The 24,149-nt window shown below is 41.0% G+C and overlaps 1 protein-coding gene across 1 annotated transcript in view; it reads left to right on the top strand.

Annotated features, from left to right (window-relative positions):
- Positions 1-24,149, top strand: part of SNTB2 (syntrophin beta 2) — a 115,692-nt gene continuing 91,543 nt past the window's right edge. Inside the window, exon 1 of the mRNA XM_082711732.1 lies at positions 1-621. Coding sequence (XP_082567858.1) covers positions 42-621 — 580 coding nt within the window. The 5' untranslated portion in view covers positions 1-41. The remainder of the gene's footprint in view (positions 622-24,149) is intronic.

Below are 24,149 nucleotides of genomic sequence, written 5' to 3'. Positions count from 1 at the left end.
CTCGGGCGGGAAGGGGGAAGCGCCGAGGCTGCCTGACTGGAATGAGGGTAGCTGCGGCGACTGCGGCGGCGGGAGTGGGGCCGGCCATGGCGGTGTGGACGCGGGCCACCAAAGCAGGGCTGGTGGAGCTGCTCCTAAGGGAGCGCTGGGTCCGGGTGGTGGCCGAGCTCAGCGGGGAGAGCCTAAGCCTCACAGGCGACGCTGCGGCGGCTGAGTCCGAGCAGGCTCTGGGGCCGGCGGCGGCTGCCTTCAACGGCCTCCCGAACGGCGGCGGCGCCGGCGACTCGCTACCGGGGAGCCCCAGCCGCGGCCTGGGTCCCCCGAGCCCGCCCGCGCCGCCGCGGGGCCCGGCGGGCGAGGCGGGCGCGTCGCCGCCGGTGCGCCGGGTGCGCGTAGTGAAGCAAGAGGCGGGCGGCCTGGGCATCAGCATCAAGGGCGGCCGCGAGAACCGGATGCCGATCCTCATCTCCAAGATCTTCCCGGGGCTGGCGGCCGACCAGAGCCGGGCGCTGCGGCTGGGCGACGCCATCCTGTCGGTGAACGGCACCGACCTGCGCCAGGCCACCCACGACCAGGCCGTGCAGGCGCTGAAGCGCGCGGGCAAGGAGGTGCTGCTGGAGGGTGAGCGGGGCCGGCGGGCGGCGGGCGGCGCTGGGCTGGCGGGCTCTCACTTTGTTTCTGCCATCCTGCCCTCTTTGCGGAGAGAGTCCGTGTCCCCCCAATACCTCCCCGCCCCGCGTCCTCAGCTTCCCCGCGCGGGTGGCCCGGCTCTTCCTTGGACCCTGCCTACTGGGGCTTTGAGTATGGAAAAAACTGATGCTCCTTGAAGGAAAAGTTGGCTTTCAGTCCCTAAGGAAGACTCTGGTTGAGATTTAGTGAAAAGCAGCAGCGCTTGAAGCCCCGCCTCTGCAAGATAAGCTGACTAGGGGGATACTGAAGGGCTCGAGTCCTGGAGGTCTCGCTTCGCCTCCTGAGAAGTGCCGGGTTGGCGCTTTCTTCACTCAGATCTGACTCCCCGGGGCGAGAGAGGGTCTGTTTGTTTAAAACATACACACACACATCCCACCCCCACCCCCATGCCAGTGGTTCGTTTGGGCAAACCATCAAAACTATTGGTTAATTTATGGGAATTTAATTCATCGTTGGCTCTCGACAATAACCAAAAGAGATCATAGCACTTCATCGAAGCCAGAAAGCTGAAACAGCAAGTTTGTGTGGCTAATGAGCCTTGTTTAACAGTGGAGGCTCACGTGTTTGAACATTCACTGCCAACTAGAGTTTTGCCCCTTTTGCAACAGACTGGTGCCAGCTTCCTATCATTCACAGGCGTGCTGCTTCAAGGCTTTAAATGAAGCCTGAAATGTTAAACCTCAAGATACGTTTGAATAGCTGCTATTATTATTTGCTTTAAGTATGTACGTGATCTGTAACCTGGATCTTTTTTGTTGAATTTATGGACGGCAAAAGTAAATCTCATTTCCGTGAAGTGTTCATGTGTGTTGGAGGTGGTAGAGTATTGTCAAGGTGATCTGAAAAGCCACTTGCTTACTTCAGAAATTTGTGAGCCTTTGCCTTTCTCTCAGTGGTGATTCAGTCATTCAAGAAGGAAGCATTTATTACAGGCTGTGTAGTAGAAGCTATAAGAGATAATGTTCCTCTATTTGGTCTCTAGCTGGGGACATGATGGAAAAATGCAAAACATCTTTAAGTTACTGATTATGTAATGCAAACTATATATAAATGCCAAGGGAATGCAAAGTTAGGAAGTAGTGGAAATCAGATTAGTCAGGGAGGCCTTTTTCAAGGAGCTGAATCTTGAGCCAGGTTTCTAAGGAAGTAATGGACATAGGCAGGCAGAGATGAGTCAAGAGGGTATTCCTGGCAGAGGAAGCGCAGAAGGGAATGGGTGGGGAATAAGGGTAGGCAGAGACTAGTCATGGAACTGAGGTCAGAAGTCCAGCTTGGTAAAGTGATTTTCACTTTTTTCCAAATCTGCTTGTAAATATTTGGAAAAATGTTACTTTGCATGTGCTCCAAGTGTGAAATTCCAGTGTCCCATCTTTATAATATCCTATTTATAAATCTTATTTATATCTCACTTATAGGTGGGGCCAAAAATTAGTGTTAATAAATGGAGTAAAATTATAGACTGTGGCTTGGGCAGTTGGGTGTATAAAAAAAATTGTGACCTTGTAACTTAAATGTGCACCTTAAAATTGGTCTAGCTAAGCATTGGTTATAAATTCTTAGAACCAGAATATTGAAGTAGTACTATTTATGTAGTACTCACCGGTAATGGGGCAGACATTTCAACTCTTTATACCATATATTTTTTTAAAAACCCAGTTTTTGTTTAGATATGTTTTGAACCTGGTATTCCTACCAATTAAATGAAAATCATCTAGTAAATGTTGCCCAGTATTCATTAGTCTAAAATAGGCCACATGTGCTTTTAGAAGGAGGCTTTACAAACAGCAGCATAACATATTTATTGAGTGCCTTTTTACCTAACACAGAGGTTCTATTTTATTTTCCTATTTTGTAAAAGACAAGCAGTTTTTGTCCTTAAATGTGTGGGGAAGTATGAAATTACACTTTTCAAGCCAAAGAGATATAAAAATAAAATCACTTAAAATATGCAAAATCACTGAAAACAGTGATTTAATTGAACCAGTCAAACATTATTTAAAATCAAGAGCTGGGGGTGCCTGGGTGGCTCAGTGGGTTAAGCCACTGCCTTCGGCTCAGGTCATGATCTCAGGGTCCTGGGATCGAGCCCCACATCGGGCTCTTTGCTCAGCGGGGAGCCTGCTTCCTCCTCTCTCTCTACCTGCCTCTCTGCCTGCTGGTGATCTCTCTCTGTCAAATAAATAAATAAAATCTTTAAAAATAAATAAATAAAAATAAAAATAAATAAATAAAATCAAGAGCTGATGTTCCATCCAGGTAGGCCACATCCAAAAGACAGATCTTATGTTTAGCCCTTAAAGTTTTGGAACCTTATTTTTCTTTCATTAGATGTCTCAAAACTTGAAAATCTGTCTTAAGAAGCACAGTGATGCTCTTGTGATGTGGGCAGGGAATTTCAGGCATGCCCTTACCACCCCCAAGCAAAGGAAAGCGGAGGTCTCTGGTTGCCTGTGGTTAGGGAACTGAGCTAAAGCGTTCCTTTTTATGTCATGGATTTGTCAGGTTTGTTCATTCATACATCGAACATTTACTCCACTTTACCATATGCCGGAGGCTCTTGAAGATACCTGATTCCTGCCCTCAGGAAGTTTGTTCAGATAAGAGAGAGAGATGAGAAGTAACTATGGCAAGGGGCTAAAAGTAATGTTATAATAGAACTCTGGAGAGAATACAGCACAAAGGAAGGAGGGATCTGTAGAAGACTTTAGTGGGGGTCAGAGGTTGAGGATGCCTGGGAAAAGGTTGATGGAGAAGTTGAAGCTTCCGCTAAGAGAAAGCTGCCACCAGTAAATACACAAAAATAAGAGACAGTAGGAAGTTATTTTGCCCGGTGAGGGTAAGCACAAATGAGGATTTTGTGGTCAGACAGACGTGGGTCTGTTTCGGGCTAGTGGTTTGTAACCCCTAGGCAAGTTACTCAACTTTGCTAACCCTCAGTTTCCTCATCTGAAAAACCAGGATGATAATAATACCTCCCTCAAAGGGTTGTTATTTGACCTTTGTGTGCTGGGCACTTTCTTAGGGACTGGGAATACAGCAGTAAACAACAATAATAAAAACCTAAGTCAGAATGAGGAAGGTAGGAGAGGGTCATGAAGGTATGCTGTGAGATGACACTCTCAGAACAGCCAGGATAACAAGTTGTTAAAATCCAAGGTGCCATTTTTACTTGAAAAGAAATTCATGATAAGAATTTTAAGTAATTAGGTTAAGAATGAGTTTGCATTTCTTCGTTGCAAATGCCTTTTTCTAATCTTGTTTTCCTATTATCTCTTGTATAGGCCTACATTTTTATTTCTAAATTTACATTTAGTTTTCCATCCCTTTGATTTTTCCTCTTTACAGTTGCCACTCAGAACCTTACCCCTGATTTTAGCCAAAAGGCTGCAAAGCAATTTTACCACTCAGAACCTAAAAACTTGCTTTACACTGTGTGCTTGTAGTTTCGGCTAGTGACTGTTAACATTGATATTAAGATATGCTATGCAGAGATGTCCAGACTGTAAGCTTTATATAAAGGGGTGACTACTCATCTATCAGGTATTGTATGTTCAATTTGTGTATCTGGAGTGCTAAAAATGGTCTAACTAGGAAGCTTCTAGAATTTATATTTTTAGGGCTGTGAAATGAACTAAATGAACACAAATCATAGATCAAAAAATGTTCCAAAAGAAGTGAGGGAAGATAGTATAGACTGTTCCATTTAAGGTTTGATATTTGAGAAAAGATCTTTATTTTTTTTTTTTTTTGAAGCAATTCTCTTTGGAATATTGTTGGAAAATCATCTTTTATTGCCTGAATGTAATTCCAAACGTTTGTTATCAAATCTACTAAAAAGAAGATGGTTAAGTGTATAGAGGAAGTGAATTGGCATGAAATTTAACTTGAAAATTGAAAATAATTTTTGTATCCAGGATGCTTTGAGATTTTGAGTGTTATATATAATGTGGTTTTTTGTGCCTGTTAGGGGACATGTAACATATTATTGACATTAATAGGCTGCTAAATTAAACTAGTCTGAATTCCTACACTGCCACTTTCCTCCTTTGTTGAACACGTTGAAAGTCTCCTAAGAAAAACATTTTACATTCTTTTCTTTTTTTTTTTAAGATTTTATTTATTTATTTATTTGACAGACAGAGATCACAAGTAGGCACAGAGACAGGCAGAGAGAGAGGGAGAAGTAGGCTCCCTGCTGAGCAGAGAGCCCGATGCGGGGCTCGATCCCAGGACCCTGGGATCATGACCTGGGCTGAAGGCAGAGGCTTTAACCCACTGAGCCACCCAGGTGTCCCAACATTTTACATTTTCTTTCATACTTTGCATATATATCCATTAATTGATCTCTTGAAGAACGTCTGAATTGTCAGGAAGTTTGTGTTTCTCTGTTTCTTTTTGTTTAACCAGCCTCGTCATGTTTCACTTGAATGATTAGACATGTTTATATGAGAAACTATGTCTTTGTAACTAGATTACTTCTCAGAGAGTCTCCTCATGCTAAAATATGTCCTCCCAATTATTATCAAAATAGGAAAAGTTTATTGATTCTAATATAGAGTGGTTATGAAAATTCTAAGAACATTTTAGAAACCAAAACCAGGCTTTAATTTAGATCTTAACTGGTAACTCAGTAACTTCAGTATGTTACCTGCTGTGTAATTCTTCTGGGATAAAGGTTACTTTACTTGGTAACCAAATGTGTATCTTTTGTACATAGGCATGAGTGTAGCCTGTGGCTATGGAAGTGTTCTGCTGTTCTGAGCTGGTGGATTATTTGAGGATCCAAGACCTGTTCCAGGCTAGATTTACACACTATCCTAACTGGACAACAAATAATGCCATTTGCTTGCATTTTTCACTAAATAGCATAATAGTATAATAATGCCTTACATTTTTTTAAGTGGGTTTTTTTTTTTTAAAGATTTATTATTTATTTGACAGACGGAGATCACAAGCAGGCAGAGAGGCAGGCAGAGAGGAAGCAAGCTCCCTGCTGAGCAGAGAGCCAATGTAGGGCTCAATCCCAGGACCCTGGGATCATGACCTGAGCCGAAGGCAGAGGCTTTAACCCACTGAGCCACCCAGGTGCCCCAAATGCCTTACATTTTTATCAGCATTTTATGCATTAAAAAAAAAATTTTTTTTTTTTTAATTTTAAATAGGCTTCATGCCCAATGTGGAGCCCAGTGTGGGGCTTGAACTCAGAACTCTGATATCAAGACCTGAGCTGGGATCAAGAGTCGGACACTTAACTTACTGAGCCATCCAGGCATCCCTATCTGTTTATTTTTATATGTGTTTTCTCATTTGACCTTTACATGGTCCTTGGAGCTGATGGGCTGTCTGTGTTTGTATATGTGCTGCCGAAGCGAGCACTGGGCTATGTTTTGCAAATGATTGTACTATAGTTCATTAAAGTTAAGTGAGTTACTAAAGGTCTCAGAATTTCTTTTGATTTTTTTAGAGGAAAAATTTTAATGTTCTTTGCGCAAAAAGCCTTTCCTGGAATTTTAAAGGTTGTAAAGTCTTAGCTTCCAGGGACACCTGAGAGGCTCAGCGGGTTAAGCCTCTGCCTTCGGCTCAGGTCATGGTCTCAGGGTCCTGGGATCGAGCCCAGCATGGGGCTCTCTGCTCAGCAGGGAGCCTGCTTCCTCCTCTCTCACTGCCTGCCTCTCTATCTACTTGTGATCTCTCTATATATATCAAATAAATTTAAAAATCTTAAAAAAAAAAAAGTCTTACCTTCCAGATGATGAATTAATGACCAGAGAGGTCGAGGTGTTTGAGGTCAACTAGCTAATTGTGGTGGAACTTGGACTACAACCCAGGCCATGCTTTCTCCCTTGTACTATGCTACCTATAACCAGTCATTCGGGTCACTCAGCCTCTCCCGTGCATCACCATGTTGCAATGTGTTGTGAGAGATCAGCATGCAAAGTAAGTTGAAGGTGGTCCCTGGTGTCAAAGAACTGAGACTGAAACTGGGAAGAGAAACTGCCACATAGAGAGTAAGTGATCACATGTGTAGTACTCCCTCTTTCAGAGTTCTCTGAAGGGAATGATCAGTTGTGGGGTGGAAGAGTAGAGTGTGACATCATGGGAAAAGGATAATTAGATCTGAGTCTTGAAGGACAGATTGCTACTCTAGATGGAAGTTCTTCCAGGATGAGGGGGTAACCTGAACAAAAGCCAAAATGAGCATGACATATGATAGGAAGTGAGGAGAATAGGAATGGACTTGGAAGAAAAGAAGGCTGGGTAGATAAATTGGAGCCAGATTATGCAAGGCCTTTGAAAGTCAGCCAGAGGAATTTGGACCTTTTTCATTCTGTCAGTCAACATTTATTAAGTACCTACTGCAAACAAGGTGTTGTGGTAGATGGTAGGAATTAAAAACTGGGAGTAATCCTTGCCCTTTAGGCTAGTAAGGAAACAGTTATAATAGGTTATGATAAGTGCTTTAAAAGAGGTGAGAACATGGTGCCTCAAAGCAGAGAAGGAAGTGCTAAGAAGACAGAGCATCCAAGGTAAGAAAGTGACAAGTAGCTGGTGTGTTGAGAGAAGTAAAGCATGGTAAGGTACGGGAAATGTGTGCCTGAAAGTATGCTGGGAAGGTGGGCAGAGGCCAGAGATCATCAAGAGCCTGTATGCAACACAAGCAGTCATCTCTAAATGGGGTTTATATTTACTTTTCAACCTGAAAAAAGAACTTGAGCTATATTAATATTTAATGTATGGGTGATACTGATTCTCTCAGTGTGTTATAAGACAGGGCCATTACACATTTGATATACCAGGTGATGTCTTGAGGAAAGAGTCAAAGCTTCACAAAGCAAAGGGATTGAGAGTGGTGACCTTACTAATTTGCTATTATCATATTGTGACTTGTTGTAGTTTACTTGAGCCTAACTGGGTGGATATACATTGTATCATGTGCTTTTAACTTAATTAGTCTTCTCAAAATGAACAGGTGGCTTAAAGATTTGCACAAAGAAACCATGGATTAAAGGTAATTATAATACTACAAACAATAGCAAAAACATAAAGCTAACAATTCTTCCAGTAGGAGCTCTTTGTCACATTTCAAGGTAATCATATGTGTCAAAAAGTCAGCCTAAAAAATGAATTTGCCAGGAAGACTATTTGAAATGTGGATTACCACATTATAATTATTAACGAACTTGGCCCTGAGAGTATCTTGTAGTTTGAGTCATAGAGTAGCTAATGATAGTATGACTTCATCAGGAATATGTTACTGTCTTAATTTAATGTTTATGCCATTCTCTCTCGATTTCTCTATTTTATGGATGTTTAATAATATATATGCATTAATGAATATTCACACATTGAGAATGTAGACTCACATTTTACCTGAGAGGTGTGTGCTTGCAAAAGTTTTAGGCCTGGGGAGCCACCCAAGCTAATTTAAAGTGTTTTAAATGAGGGAGTGATGTCTTAGGAAGTTCAGAAGGGCAGATGGAGTATGGGAGCTCAAGACATGAGGTAAGGGGAAGCAATTAGGAGACTGTTGCAATACCATAATGATTATGAGACTGGATGGGACAGTATGAAGCTGAAATATAATAGGAAGATAGAAACAGCAGGTCTGGGGCTCCTGGATGGCTCTGTCAGTTGAGCATCTTCCTTCAGCTCAGATCATGATCCCAGCACTGAGGGGAGGGTCTGCTTCTCCCTCTGCCTGCCGTTCCCCGTGCTTCTGCTCATTCTCTCTCTCTCTGACAAGTAAGTAAATAAAAGAAAAGAAAAAAGAAACAGCTGGTCTAAATTATCAGCTTGGGGGCTGAGGGAAAGAGAAAAGTGGAGGATAACTCCTAGGCTTCCCGCCTGGGAAACCAGATAACTATAAGTAACAAAAGCAACAGGGGAGGAGCTGTGTTTTGAGTGAAGACAAGAAGTTTGGTTTGGGGCATGTTGGAGTTACTTGTGTGACATCCTGGTGCAAAAGTCCAGTAGCTGGTCTGAAGTATGGTCTCCAGTCAAGAGAAATGTGAGAACGAAGATTTATGAGATGTCAGGATAGAGGTGGTATTTGATGCCATGAATATTGATGTAATCATCAAGAGAGAGTGCAAATTGGGGCGCCTGGGTGACTCAGTCAGTTAAGCGGCTGACTTTGTCTCAGGTCATGTCCTGGCCGGGGTCCTGAGATCAAGCCCCGCATTGGGCTTCCTGCTCAGTGGAGAGCCTGCTTCTCCCTCTCCCTCTGCCTGCTCCTCTGCCTGCTTGTGCTCTCTCTGTCTCTCTGTCAAATTAATTAATTAATTAATTAAATCTTTAAAAAAAAAAAAAAAGGAAAGGAAAAAGCAAATTAAAAAGTGAAGTGGAACCAGGATGGGACCCTGCAGAACGACATTTGAAACAAGGAGTGCAGGAAGAAGAGTCTGGAAAGAAGTGCTCTGAGAGGTAGAGAGGGAGCCTGGAGAAAATGGTGCAGTACAAGTCGGTGAGGCAAGAATTCCAAAAAGGAGGATGTGATCAGCATCTTCAGTTGCTACAGAAGCCAGGAAAGTCAAGAACTAAGAAGTCCATTGGATTTGATAATTAGAGAACCAAATCATTAGAGTTCTTGTAAGAGCAATTTTAGCAGAGTGACAGGATCGAAAGGCAGTGAGTAGACCAAGTGTCTCAGGAAAAAAAAAAAAAGGCAACAATGGCATCTAGAATTAAATTAAGTGTCTAAGGAAGGTTTTACTTTTGTAGTTGGCTGCTTTTTATTTTGTTTTACATGGAGAAGAATTGGGATATATTTATAAGACAAGGAGAACAGGCCAGCAGACAAGGGAAGAGGTTAAAGAGATGGAAGGGTGGGGAACTGATGCAATCTGCTTTTGAGCCAGGAAGTGACATGATGGGAACAGAATTTTGGGTTGGCAGGAGTGGATGCACTGGATACAATGCAGAGAGGAAAGACGAAAGATAGGAAAAACTACAGCTGTCTAATGAAAGCAGCCCAAAGCAGAGGTGGTGACCACTGAGAAGGGTGGTGATGGTAGCAGTGGGAATAGAAGGGAAGATGCAGGTGATTTTTGCCAGGGGTCAGCAGAATCCACTGGGGACCTTCTCCTACCTAGAGAGCCTCCTTCTGACTGCCTCTGCACCCAAAGATTTGACACCTGTAGAAAATTTCTGGCAGTGAGCCTCTTTTGCAAGCACAGGCATTTGATCCCTCAGAGACATTGGTGAAAAATTATGAGCCAGTGTTTTAAAGGAAGAAATGATGGACTGTGGGGTCAAATTGGATGTAATTAATTAGCCCTCTGGTTTCTTTTCTTTCTTTTTTTAAAGATTTTGTTTATTTATTATTTGACACAGAAAGAGAGAATATAAGCAGGGGGGGAGATGCAGGCTCCCCGCTAAGCAGGGAGCACAGTGAGGGGTTCAATCCCAGGACCCTGGGATCATGACCTGAGCCAAAGGCAGCTGCTTGTTTAACTGACTGAACCACCCAGGCACCCCGGCCCTGAGGTTTCTATTCAGCGATAATAGGAGAATGGTTTTCAGTCGGAAAAAATGGAATACTTGGGAGGATATTAAGCTTATACCATTCAGCTTTGTTATAAAGCCCTTGGGCGATACAACTCTTCTGGCTCTGGGGACAGAGAAGAAAAATCTTAGTTTATAAACATTACTCTACATCTAGTCACACAGCATAAGAGCATATTCTTCCTTTAAAGGGGCTTTTCCCTAGATTACAGAAAGGAGCTTTTGGCTTTGAAGAAACGACTGTATGTTTGTGTCTGGAGAAATACAGTTGATTTAGTTATTTGTATTTTTTTTATTACTTTACATGAGTGCCAATGTAAGGAAAATACGCTGATTCCTTCATACAATTTGTGTTTGATTTCAGTTTAAAAAACACAACTCATGAAATAATTTTCTATACAAATAAAGTACCAGAGATTATGGTGTCTGTAGATTGCCTTTTGGAAAGAGTAAAAGAGTTACAGAACTCAAACTTGGTTTGTTTCTGTGACTTGGCTCCCAAGACATTACTAAATTCTTTGACATATAACCTGTTAAGAATAATCTGTCGTGTGTATAAAATGTTATATTTCACACTTGGAAAATGGGAAGCTTTGATTTTGAAGGAGACTCAGAAAAATCATAGACTTATTAGTAAAAAATCAACTTATTAGTTGATCAATAAAACTATTTTTTAATAAAGATGTTATTTATTTATTTGAGAGAGATAGTGAGAGAGAGCATGAGTGGCAGGGAAGGGCAGAGGGAGAGGTACAGACTCCCCACAGAGCAGCAAGTACAGGGAGTACAACACAAGGCTTGATCCCAGGACCCTGGGATCATGACCTGAGCCAAAGTCAGATGCTTAACCAACTGAGCCACCCAGGCACCCCTGTACAATTTTTTTTAGTAAGAACTATTTTGGTTGCAGAAACCCAAACCAAACTAAGCAGAATTGGAATGTATTGCCTCATATAGTTCCTAAGACTGGGTGGGGTGGATCTAGGTTTAGGTCCAGAGAGATCCAAAGGCTCAAATTATCTTGGCTGCAACATCTCCTGCTGTGGAGAGTCTAATTCTGTATAGTCAGCTAAAATGCCATTGGCAGTTCTAGGAATATATTGCTGTAACTTAATAACCCCTGTTAAAAAAGAAACATTTTTCTTCTAGCACCATACCAGTTTCTTGGAAGGACTCTGATTAGCTCTGCTTTGTCTACCTCTTCCAACTATCACTATTTCTACAATGATGGAAGCTGTGATTTAGGCCTGAGTCATGTGCCCATCCCTGGTATATCAAGATTGGCGGCTTCGGGGCACCTGGGTGGCTCAGTGGGTTAAAGCCTCTGCCTTTGGCTCAGGTCATGATCCCAGGGTCCTGGGATCGAGCCCTGCATCAGGCTCTCTGCTCAGCAGGAAGCCTGCCTCCCCCTTTCTCTCTGCCTACTTGTGATCTCTGCCTGTCAAATAAATAAATAAAATCTTAAAAAAAAAAAAAAGAAAGAAAGAAAAGATTGGCGGCTTCACCAAACTGTGAACTATGGAATGGGGTGGTTGCTACACAGACTTGCCTCCACTATTACAACACAGACATTGAAGTTATTTATTTATTTATTTATTATTATTATTTATTATTGATTTTTATTGATTTTAAAAATAAAAAAATAATTTAAAAATTAAAAAAATTTTGTAATGTGTATGCCTAATGTGGGTCTCAAACTCATAACCTCCAAGATCAAGAGTCAAGTGCTCTACCGACTGAGCCATCCAGGCGCCCCAAGATATTTTATAGCTAAATTGTAAATTTAAAAAAAATTTTTTTAATTGTAAATTTTTTAAAAATTTAAAATTTAAATAATGATGATGATGATGATGTTATTGAGAGCTTATGCTGCTAAGCTGTGTTTGTGCATTATCACAAATTATTCTTCTAACAGCACCATGAGGCAGGCATAATCAATGTGAAGAAATTGAGGCCTAGAGAGATTAAATAATTTGTCGATGGTCATAGCAGTTGGGTGGTAGTGGCAGGGTAGTTGTTGAGATTTATCTGACTCCATACCTCTTGGTATTTATCATTACGATAGACTGCTTCTCTGATGAATCTGTTTAAGTTAAGATGCTAGCAAGTCTAAAGACCAACAGGATTTATTGATATGATTGGCTTAATGTGCAGGAAATTGTGCTCCTGGATTCTGTGTTGTTGCATCTGTCTGGAGCTTATTATTAATGCCTCCTCGCCTTTGTCTATGATTTTTCATGCTGGGCACAGATAGCCGTATGTGATTAATCTGCTCATATTGAATACCCACACCCTGTTAGGCACTCTGGGAGCAATGAAAAGAAAATAGGAGCCCCAGAGGCCCTGCTTTTTTTTTTTTTTTTTTAAAGTGAACTCTTTGGCCAACATGGGGTTTAGACTCATGACCCCTGATCAAGAGTCTCATGCTCTAGCAACTCAGTCAGCCAAGCACCCATGCACAGGCCCTACTTTTAATAAGTACCCTTATACATGCTAATAAACTGCAGATAAATTAACCTACATTATTTTGTCCATTACAAGTGCTAGACAAATGCTGGAAGAACTTGGAATAAAGAAACAACTGGTGTTAGGATTGTGTTTGGGGTCAGGTGGTAGACGGGTTGGGTGGGAGTTCAGAAGATAGATTTAAATATTCTTTGTGAGGGCAATGGCATGTTCAAAGGTAGGAAGAAGCAAGTGATATTCAAACTCCCACTTTATGAAATAGCTGATTTTCAAGACTCTGAAACACTGACTTTTTTTTTTTTTTGAAGATTTTATTTATTTATTTGACAGACAGAGATCACAAGTAGACAGAGAAGCAGGCAGAGAGAGAGGGAGAAGCAGGCTCCCCACTGAGGAGAGAGCCCCATGTGGGGCTGGATCCCAGGACCCTGGGATCATGACCTGAGCCGAAGGCAGAGGCTTTAACCCACTGAGCCACCCAGGTGCCCCGTGAAACATTGACTTTTTAATAATTTTAATGTATTATTAGTAAAAATAATAAACTGATGTTTTAGGTATTCTCATAACAATTTTATTCATTGTCTGCTAACTTCTTTGTAATGCAAAAGTAAGTTTTCTTTTATAATCATTCCAGGCAAACTTTTTCTGTTAGCTCTTCCATTTTTAGTATATTACCATGTTATTTTACTTTTGAAAAACATCAATTTTAGCAAAGTAGCATTCTCTAAACTGTATCCACCTTTACAAATAAATGTTTGCCCAAATGAAACACATTGTTTCACTGAACAGTAAGTGTCTTGGATTTACCTCCTTATTTGGCTGTAATTGTTGGTCAGTAAAGGCATTTAAATTGTTAACTGTTTTCATTGCAATAAGGGCTGTCTACATTTTAAAAAACCACTAGTAATCTATACTACATTTTAGAGTACTAAGGATAAATATTTGACATTAGTCTTCTCAAAGATGTTTTTTTCTTTTTTTTTTTTTTATAGATTTATTTTATTTATTTATTTGACAGACAGAGATCACAAGTCGGCCAGAGGCAGGCAGAGAGAGGAGGAAGCAGGCTTCCCGAAGAGCAGAGAGCCTGATGCGTGGCTTGATCCCAGGACCCTGGGATTATAACCTGAGCTGAAGGCAGCGGCCCAATCCACTGAGCCACCCAGGCGCCCCAAGACTTTTTTTTCTTAATTAAGCTCTATACCCAACATGGGGCTCTGAACTCACGACCCTACAATCAAGAGTCCCATGCTCCACCGACTGAGCCAGCCAGGTGCCCCTCCTCAAAGATTATTAATTACATTCTAGGATAGAAATGAATTTGTTTTTCAGTGAACATAAAGTAAAAGTAATTGAAAAAATTGAGCTGGCTCTGGGCAAATAAAAATTCTACAAAAAAAACCCTAAAGTAATTTCTGAAAATCGTTGTTTACCACAGATGTTTCTATATGGATCTGCTTTATCCACCTACAGTGTTATGGAGTTGTTTTTTGTACTTGTTAATTTCTTTTTTTTTTTTTAAGATTTTTAAAATATTTTCTATTTATTTGACAGAGAGAGGGAGATCAAAAGTAGACAGAGGCAGGCAGAGAGAGGGGAGAAAGCAGGCTCCCTGCTGAGCAGAGCGCCTGATGTGGGACTCAATCCCAGGACCCTGAGACCATGACCTGAGCTGAAGGCAGAGGCTTAACCCACTGAGCCACCCAGGTGCCCCTGTACTTGTTAATTTCATTTCAGGATACAAAATAATGACAGTAGTCACAAGATTAGTATATGGCATTGATACTGGAAAATAAATAAAATAATTTTAAATGTTGCCAGCCTAGTTTTTAGCAGCTGGGTCTGGCAGATTTGTAAATATATTCATATATTTTTTTACATATATATATATATATTTTAAAGAATTTATTTATTTATTTGACAGAGAGAGATCACAAGTAGGCAGAGAGGCAGGCAGAGAGAGAGGAGGAAGCAGGCTCCCTGCTGAGCAGTGAGCTTGATGCGGGACTCAATCCCAGGACCCTGGGATCATGACCTGAGCCGAAGGCAGTGGCTTAACCCACTGAGCCACCCAGGCGCCCCTACATATATTTTGACAAAAATATTTTCCTTGCATGTCTTTCCTCTGCTTCTCTCTAGGGAGATTGTGGTTGGGAGAAAGATCTGGTCTGCTCTTACTCCTCTACCACCAAACTTTCCTCCCACTCCTTTTATTTCTCAAATTCCCTTCTATTTCTTTTGTGCTTGGGTCTCAAAAGAAGTCTTTGGCATCCTTAAGACATCTCCAATCCTTGAGATATGGTAGTTATAAAAACTCCCTGAGTCTGCTCATACTAAAAATGCTTTGGTTCCAAACCTAAACATGAGAGGATAAGATACTTGGGAGAAAAATAAAGCAAAGCCTTTCTCCTGGCCACTAGCTCTCTATAAGATCTTAGAAAAAATAGTTTCAACATTAGAAGCCTTGTATTTCTTATCTATTAAAAATAAGATGCCTTCTAGTTCTCGTATTTTATCACTCTAACTATAACATAGAGAATGAAGAGTTGTAGTTCATGATCTCAGGGTCCTGGGATCGAGTCCCGCATCGGGCTCTCTGCTCAGCGGGGAGCCTGCTTCTCTCTCTCTCTCTCTGCCAGCCTCTCTACCTACCTGTGATCTCTCTCTGTCAAATGAATAAATAAAATCTTTAAAAAAAAAAAAAAAAGAGTTGTAGTTAAACTGACTATATACAAATACATGGACTGTCAGAGAATTGAAATACAATCAAATTATTTTTAACACTAAAAATATTCTAAATATAATTTAATCTCTTTTTGATCATTCAGATGGAACCTCAGGGTTTGTAATACCTTATTGTGAACTTTATTGTTGTGATGGAGACACACAGAGGTGCCAGATAAGAGATTTTATGTTGTAGATATACAGATAAATCAACTTTTGCTCTTCCATCTTTCATTATAACTAGTAACCGGTCTTTAGACTAACACAGGCAGCACTGATCTTCTTCAAGCAGAAAAGAATCATTGGGAAGAAGGAATATTGAGTGATCTAGATTGCAGTTAATTTTGCCACTGATTATTATATAACTTGAGATTTCTTCATTGCTCTTTAGTGAATGAGGGCAAGACTCTCTTAATGAATATTGCAAAGAGAGGCCAAACTTTAGGACTTAGATGCTGAGTGATTCCTTTCCCTTTGCCCTTTTAGTGTGAAAAAAATCAGGAGAAAGGGGAAATTACTTGCATAAATACTTTATCTGTGTTGGCCATTGTTGCCAAGTAAATTTACTCACAATGATTTAGATGTTTGGAATATTTTGACAGGTAAGGAATCAACTTCTTTTGCAGAAAGTTTAATGTATTCTCTATTAGCATTAGCACACTGGTGTGAAATTATTTTTATGCCAAGCATTCTGCTCCTGTGAAACTGCTTCTTGGCATGTAGCAAATCACCAGTCACATCACTGGTATTATGTATGTTTACTAAATGAAAGAAGTATGGAGTCTATAGAGTATCAAATCTCAAGTATAAAAAGGTTATTTAAAACACAGGTGACCAGGGGTGCCTGGGTGGCTCAGTGGCCCAGGGTCCTGGGATCGAGCCCCACATCGGGCTCTCTGCTTAGCAGGGAGCTTGCTTCCTCCTCTCTCTGTCTGCCTCTCTGCTTACTTGTGATCTCTGTCTGTCAAATAAATAAATAAAATCTTTTAAAAAATAAATAAATAAAACACAGGTGACCAGGGTGCTTGGGTGGCTCAGTGGGTTAAGCCTCTGCCTTCGGCTTGGGTCATGGTCTCAGGGTCCTGGAATCAAGCCCTGCATCAGGCTCTCTGTTCAGCAGGGAGCCTGCTTCCCTCTCTCTCTGCCTACTTGTGATCTCTGTCTATCAAATAAATAAATAAAATCTTTTAAAAAACGAAACAAAACACAGGTGACCTAGGGGTGCCTGGGTGGCCCATTTGGTTAAGCTCTTTTTTTTTTAAGATTTTATTTATTTATTTGGCAGAGATCACAAGTAGGCAGAGTGGCAGGAAAAGATGTGGGGAAAAGCAGGCTCCCTGCTGACCATGACCTGAGCCGAAGGCAGACGCTTAACCAACTGGGCCACCCAGGTGCCCCTTGGTTAAGCTCTTGACCATTGGTTTCAGCTCAGGTCATGATCTCATGGGTCTTGGGATCAAGTCCTGAGGCCTGCTCTCCACTCTGCAGGGAGTCTGCTTGAAGATTCTCTCCCTCTGCCCTTCCCACTCTTGTGCATGCACTTGCATGCACTCTATCTCTCAACAAATAAATCTTTAAAAATAAGAAAATAAGGTGCCTGGGTGGCTCACGTCTGCATTTAGCTCAGGTAATGATCTTGGGGTCCTGGGATTGAACCCCACATGTGGCTCCCTGCTCAGCAAGGAGCCTGCTTTTCCCTTTGTCTGCTGCTCCGCCTGCTTGTGCACTCCCTCTCTTTGTGACAAATAAATAAATAAAATCTTATAAAAAAATAAAGAATAATAAAAATAAGTAAATAAATAAAATACAGGTGTCTAAAAGTGCTGTTGCAGTGCAGTTTATTTTTTTAGGTCCTTGGAATTGAAATACAAGAAAAATAATGAATTTGTTCCACACCAGATTTAGGTTACAGTCACTACTTGGGCACAAGGAGGATGAATGGAATCAAAGAGAGGTTCATGGGGGCCTTTAGTTAGAAAATAAAGCTGAACAAATACGGCAGACTATGAAGATTGATAAAGTTGAGTTATATGAATGTTCATTGTATTGTACTCTATATTTTTTAGTGTATTTTAAATATTTCAGTTTTTTAAATTCAGATGAAGTTAAAAAGCTGTCCAATTTTTCTTTGTGCTGAATTACTTAGCTGTCACTTGTACTAATCCTGATTCCTTAATATTTTTGAAAATTAAACTATAATTAACAATAATGTGTTTTTAGTTATTCAGTTCAGTGAGTTGTGACAATTGTATATACCTGTGTAATGACTACATAAACTGTTGAACATTTTCATCATCCCCAGAAGGTTCCCTCATTGCCCTTTCCAGTCAGTTCCTCCCCATCCCCAAGGCAGGTAACTTCTTTCTGATTTCTTTCACCATAAAACAGTTTTCTTCTTGAAATTTATATAGGAATGGAACCACACAGTAGGTACTATCTTGCATAAGGCTTCTTTCACCTACCGTCATGCTTTTTGAGATTCATGGTTTCGACCTGTGTCAGTAGTTTGTTGTTGTTGTTGTTTTTAGTGAACTCTAAGCTTAATGTCGGGCTCCAGCTTACCACCCTAAGAAGGTCAGGAGTCCTGTGTTATACCGACTGAGCCAGCAGTAGTACTGGTGCCCCAGTAGTTCATTGTTTTCCTAACGTCGATTAATATTTCACTGTATTAGTATTCCATAATTTTTTTAAAAGATTTTACTTATTTGACAGAGATCACAAGTAGGCAGAGAGAGAGAGAGAGGAGGAAGCAGGCTCTCTGCTGAGCAGAGAGCGTGATGTGGGGCTCGATCTCAGGACCCAGGAATCGATCCCAGGGATCATGGCCAGAGCTGAAGGCAGTGAGCCACCCAGGTGCCCCTGTTTTTCTGTTTTTGTTTTTTATTTACCTACATAATGTCTATATCAACATAGGGCTTAAACTCAAGACCCCAAGATCAAGAGGCACATGTTCTTCCAACAGAGCCAGCCAGCTGCCCCCATAATTTTCTTATTACACTTCGATTGGTTTTGATTTCTAGATAAGATTGTCTTGAACATTCTCATTCATTTTTTTTTAAAGGATTTTATTTATTTGAGAGAGAGAGACAGTAGGAGAGAGCATGAAAGGGGAGAAATCAGAGGGAGAACCAGACTCCCCGTGGAGCTGGGAGCCTGATGCTGGACTAGATCCTAGGACTCCGGAATCATGATCTGAGGCAAAGGCAGTTGCTTAACCAACTGAGCCACCCAGGCGCCCTCTCATTCAGTTTTTTTGTGTGTGTGTGAGTGAATGTAAGTATATTTTTATTTCTCTTGGGTGCGTACTTAAGTGTAGAATTACTGATTCACAGGTAGATGCATGTTTGACTTTGTTATTCATCTTGTTATTTTAGTCCTTGTGGTAGGTTTTAAATTTCCGTTACCCTGGTAGATACCTTTCTGTGTGTTTTTTGCCATTTCTATGTTTTAAAAAAATGTCTATTCAAGTCTTTCACCTATTTTTTATAGGGTTTTATCTTTTTATTGTTGTAGAACTCTGTGTATTCTGGATAAAAGTTTGTTTTCAGATGTGTGTGTTGTGAATATTTTTTCTAATGTGTAAGCTTGTCTCTTCGTTTCCTTAATGGTGGATTTAGCTGAGCTGAAATTTTTCCCTTCATGGTTAGTGTTGTGTTCTGTCCAAGAAATCTTTGCCTACTTCAAGGTCACAAAGATATTCTATTTTTTTTTTTTTCTGTAAGTTTTATGGTGGTATTTCAAGTTTAGACCTATGATCCACCTTTTTAAAAAATAAGATTTATTTATTTATTTTAGTGAGAGTGTGTGTGCCTGCATGAGCAGGGGGAGGGTCAGAGGGAGAGAGATGGGAAGCCAAGGAGCCCGACATGGGGCTTTATCTCATGACACTGATACATGACCAGAGCTGAAACAGAGTCCCCTACTTAAGCAACTGAGCCACTCATGTGCTCCATGATCCATCTTAAAATAATTTTTTGTATTGACTATGTTTCTTTGCTATTACTTTGTCCTCTCCTGACTGATAAGGTTCTTCTACCCTAAAGAGCTTCATTATTTCTCTTTGTGGGGTAATGGCTGAAGACTGCTGTGTAACTTTTACCATACACTTTACTAAACACTGCTGACCTAGTCATTTATATGTGTTCCCTCTTCATTGATGTGTCACTGAAATATCAGACAGATGGAGTCATCTCTATCTGTTTTATTACAATTACTCCCCATCACACTTTCAGGGCCACTGAGGGTCTAGTGTTGGAGCAGAATCTTTAGGAAAGCCATAGAAAAAGAGCATCCTGGAAGTTGCCACCTGGAATAATGAAGTATCACATGTGAAACATGATTATTTAGAGGATTTTGATATCTTCTTTTAAGCATCTTATACAGCGTTAGCATTGTGATGGTATTCATGTCACAGAACTAGAACAACTACCCATTAACACTAATGAATGGGAGAGAATGTGCAGAACCAAAAGTTGCAGTCTTACTACTTCTAAGACTCCCTCAAATGCAGGTCTATAGTTAAAACAACAGGCTAATTTATTTTTGGTGTGTTGATATGTTGAATGGGGAGGGAGAGGATGTGGCAAAATAGAAAGGATTGAGGAGGCATGGACATAAAATCCTTTAATACTGCTGGGTAAGCTATTCATTTTATCCTTTTGACAAAATCTAAAATTATTTATGAAAGGAATGTATTTTTTTTTTATTTTTTAAGATTTTATTTATTTATTTGTCAGAGAGAGAGCGTGAGCGAAAGCGAGCACAGGCAGACAGAGTGGAAGGCAGAGTCAGAGGGAGAAGCAGGCTCCCTGCGGAGCAAGGAACCCGATGTGGGACTCGATCCCAGGACGCTGGGATCATGACCTGAGCCGAAGGCAGCTGCTTAACCAACTGAGCCACCCAGGCGTCCCAAAAGGACTGTATTTTTAAATTGGAGTTGGAAACTATTGGAAATCATTGGGTATTAACCAGTTTAGGAACATAGTGCAGCTGAAAGGAATTTTAACCCTGTTAGGTTGTGGGTTTTGTGTTTTTTTTAAGATTTTATTTATTTATTTGACACAGAGAGAGAGAGAGAGATCACAAGTAGGCAGAGAGGCAGGCAGGGAGAGGGGGGAAGCAAGCTCCCCGCTGAGCAGAGAGCCCCATATGGGGCTCCATCCCAGGACCCTGAGATCACAACCCGAGCTGAAGGCAGAGGCTTGACCCACTGAGCCACCCAGGCACCCAGGTTGTGTTTATTGTCAACAACAATACATCTTCCCCACCCCACCCCCTAGAAAAAACCCTCTCTTGAGAATCTGTTCTCGGATTTTCAGAAAAAAAAGGTTGAAAAGTTATTTTGGATTTCTTATTTGGAAGATAATAATCTTGAGTTTGATTAAAACATTTTCTTTCTTTTTTTGTTTTTTTAGTATTATTTTTCACATTTAAATTCTTAATGCACCTGAAATTTGTTTTTGTGTGAATTATTTTTTTTTCTTACATTTGGTTAAAATATTTTCTATGAGCAATTACCTCTTTTGATAGATTTATTTATGAGAAAGAGAGAGAGAGATCATGTGCAGAGTGGGGAGGGACAGAGGGAGAAAGAGAGAGAAACTCAAGCAAACTTTGCCCTGAGCCTGGAGCCCACGTGAGGCTTGATCTCCCCACCCTGATCCAAAACCAAGAGTCAGAACCCTTAACCGACTGTGCCACCCAGGCACCCCAACCAACTCTTAATTATTCTTGTGAGATTGATCAGTTTTGCTGCCTGTTTTCTTAGAATATTCCATCTCATTCAGGTTTATTTGTCCTCCTTGTTTCTGGATGGAGAGTGAATTGCGATAATCTTCTGCATTTATTCTGAGAAGGAAGATGAATTTTAATATTTGCTTGGGCAAAGTGTAATTAGGTAAAACTGCCATTTAAAACAACAACAAATTGTAAAAATTTAAAATATTTTTGAAATATCCAGTGTTGTGGACTGTTTCCTTATGCTTTCCACTAGTGAGAATGGTAGACTTAGAAGCCTTGACCCCTGTAGAATTCTGCTTCTTTTTTTTTTTTTTTTTTTTTTTTTTTTTTTTAAAGATTTTATTTATTTATTTGACAGAGAGAAATCACAAGTAGATAGAGAAGCAGGCAGAGAGAGAAGGGGGAAGCAGGCTCCCTGCTGAGCAGAGAGCCTGATGCGGGACTCGATCCCAGGACCCTGAGATCATGACCTGAGCCGAAGGCAGCGGCTTAACCCACTGAGCCACCCAGGCGCCCCTAGAATTCTGCTTCTTGCATGTTTTTTAACTTGCCAGAAGTTCCTGTGTGCCTTTTCCATGCCATTTTCCCTGAAGCATCTACTCGGCAGTAGGAGTGAGCTGTACAGCTGTCACGAACCAGTATAGGCACAGCCTGAGAGCTATAATCAAGGCGAGAACTAGAGAACCCGTGGCTGCTTATGGTCGAGGAAGGTGGTGAGAACAGGCCAGGGTTGCCTCTCTTCCAGGGCAAGAGAAAGTGCTGTCGAGCACAGTAGTCCAAATGAGTCGGATGATTATGTTCTATTATAGTAAAAGCATCGCCTTTGGAGCACTGCTGGACTGTAGCTCTACTTGTTGTCAGAAAAAAAACTTTAAACCTCATTTTCTTTCTCAAATGATTGTGAAGGTTATGTAAAGTTTTGTGGTTTTTTAATGAAGTACCTAGCACATAATAGGTGTTGAAAAAATGTTGATCTCCCTTCTTTATATACTTCATGGAAAATTGTTTCAGAATCTCTTTCTACCTGTCAGGAAAAAATGGTGCTGGCTAGTTTAGGAGGTCAGTGAAGAAATAGAAGCTGAATGAACCCTGATTCATCTCTCTCTCTCTTCTCTCTTTTTTTTTTTTTTTAAGATTTTCTGTATTTATTTGGCAGAGAGAGAGACAGCGAGAGCAGGAACACAAGCAGGGGGAGTGAGAAGGGGAAAAGCAGGCTTCTCGTTGAGCAGAGAGCCCAACATTGGACTTGATCCCAGGACCCCGGGATCATGACCTGAGCTGAAGGCAGACGATTAATGACTGAGGCACCCAGGTGCCCCTTGATTCTTTTCTTTTATGTACATCCAGTGTTTAGGTCATCTGCTCCTATAATTTCAGCTTTTATCTGAGTCTCTGTAATTTTTAGCTGTATCTTTTTGTTCCCAGCCTTTCTGTGATCTCTTACCAGCACATCACATTTAACCAGGCAAACTTTTTTGCATCCACTTGTTATATAATCAAGTGGATGCAGCCTCTGGCCCAGTCTCCTCTCTTCCCTTTGGCCCAGTCTCTCTCTTCCCTTTGGCTAGGAGGCTTTCTCATTGTTCTTGTCTTTTCCAATTTTCACTCAAGGCTAATGAAGAAAGCAGGAGTGGGGCCTCTGGGTGGCTCAGTTGGTTGAACAGTGGACTCTTAGTTTTGATTCGGTTCATGATTTTAGGATTATGGGATTGAACCCGATGTTGGGCTCCACACTCAGCATGGTCTGCTTGAGATCCAGCCCCTGCCTGCCCACCCCCCCACCATCTGCTTCTCCTCCTGTTGTCTGCACGCATTCTCTCTCTCTCAAATAAATAAATATTTTTTAAAAAGAAGCAAGCAGAAGTAACTCCTTACATCTCCCCAGTTAGTAGGCATTATTTTGAACAAACAAAATTCCTACCTTTAAGGAGCTTATAACAGTATGTAATATGATGGTTACTATTCATTCTAAATGCAGGTTGTGATTTTTTTTTTTTTTTAAGATTTTATTTATGGGGCGCCTGGGTCGCTCAGTGGGTTAAAGCCTCTGCCTTCGGCTCAGGTCATGATCCCAGGGTTCTGGGATCGAGCCCCACATCGGGCTCTCTGCTCAGCAGGGAGCCTGCTTCCTCCTCTCTCTTTACCTGCCTCTCTGCCTGCTTGTGATCTCTGTCTGTCAAATAAATAAATAAAATGTTTAAAAAAAAAAAAGATTTTATTTATTTATTTGACAAAGATAGATCACAAGTAGGCAGAGGGGGAGGAGGAAGCAGGCTCCCCGCGGAGCAGAGAGCCCGATGTGGGGCTCAATCCCAGGACCCGAAACCAAAGGCAGAGGCTTAACCCACTGAACCACCCCTGCACCCTCCTTTCCATTTAAAACAGCTTCCTTAAATCCTCTTCTTCCCTTTTTTATTACAGTAGGAATCTGTTATTTATTGAGTACCTCTTCTTAATATTGTTTTATAAGCTGGAGACTGGTGAGGACTGTCCTTTGTTCAGGGTATAAGGAAAGAGAAGTGGACATATAGCATTGCTGCTCAGCTATATTTGCTTCCATAGGGTCTCTAGGAGCACCAGAAATTTCCCACTGGGCAACAGATTCATTGGGTTGTATGCCATCAAGTCTTATTCCATATATGGAATTTTATTGCTCTTCAAAAGAAAAACATGTTGAGACAGTAGTTTCTAAGAAGTCAGACTTTGCCACAATTCCTTTTAGACCTAGTACCTCAGGCCTTTCCTAACATAGATTTAAAATTCTTTCAGAAGCCCAAATTCTTTACCAGGGACAGATGATTGATTAATTTTGGTCTGTGGAAAGAAAGGATCTTAAGTTAGTGCATTGCCCACAAACTAAATGAACTGACTGCCGATTTAAGCTTTGGGAAACTTAAAACATATTTAAGAATATCCCATCTTAAACCAAAGCCAGATATTTTCAGATGATGTACCAGCATAAAGAAATCTACAGCATGGGCCCCTTCAATAATCCATCTCAGCTGAATAGTCTGTGGCTTTAGCAA

Source organism: Mustela nivalis (assembly GCF_964662115.1).
Source record: "Mustela nivalis genome assembly, chromosome: 18".
NCBI classification, from domain to species: domain Eukaryota; kingdom Metazoa; phylum Chordata; class Mammalia; order Carnivora; family Mustelidae; genus Mustela; species Mustela nivalis.
Note: the sequence above shows the minus strand (reverse complement) of the source record. Positions and strands in the feature narration are given on the sequence as shown.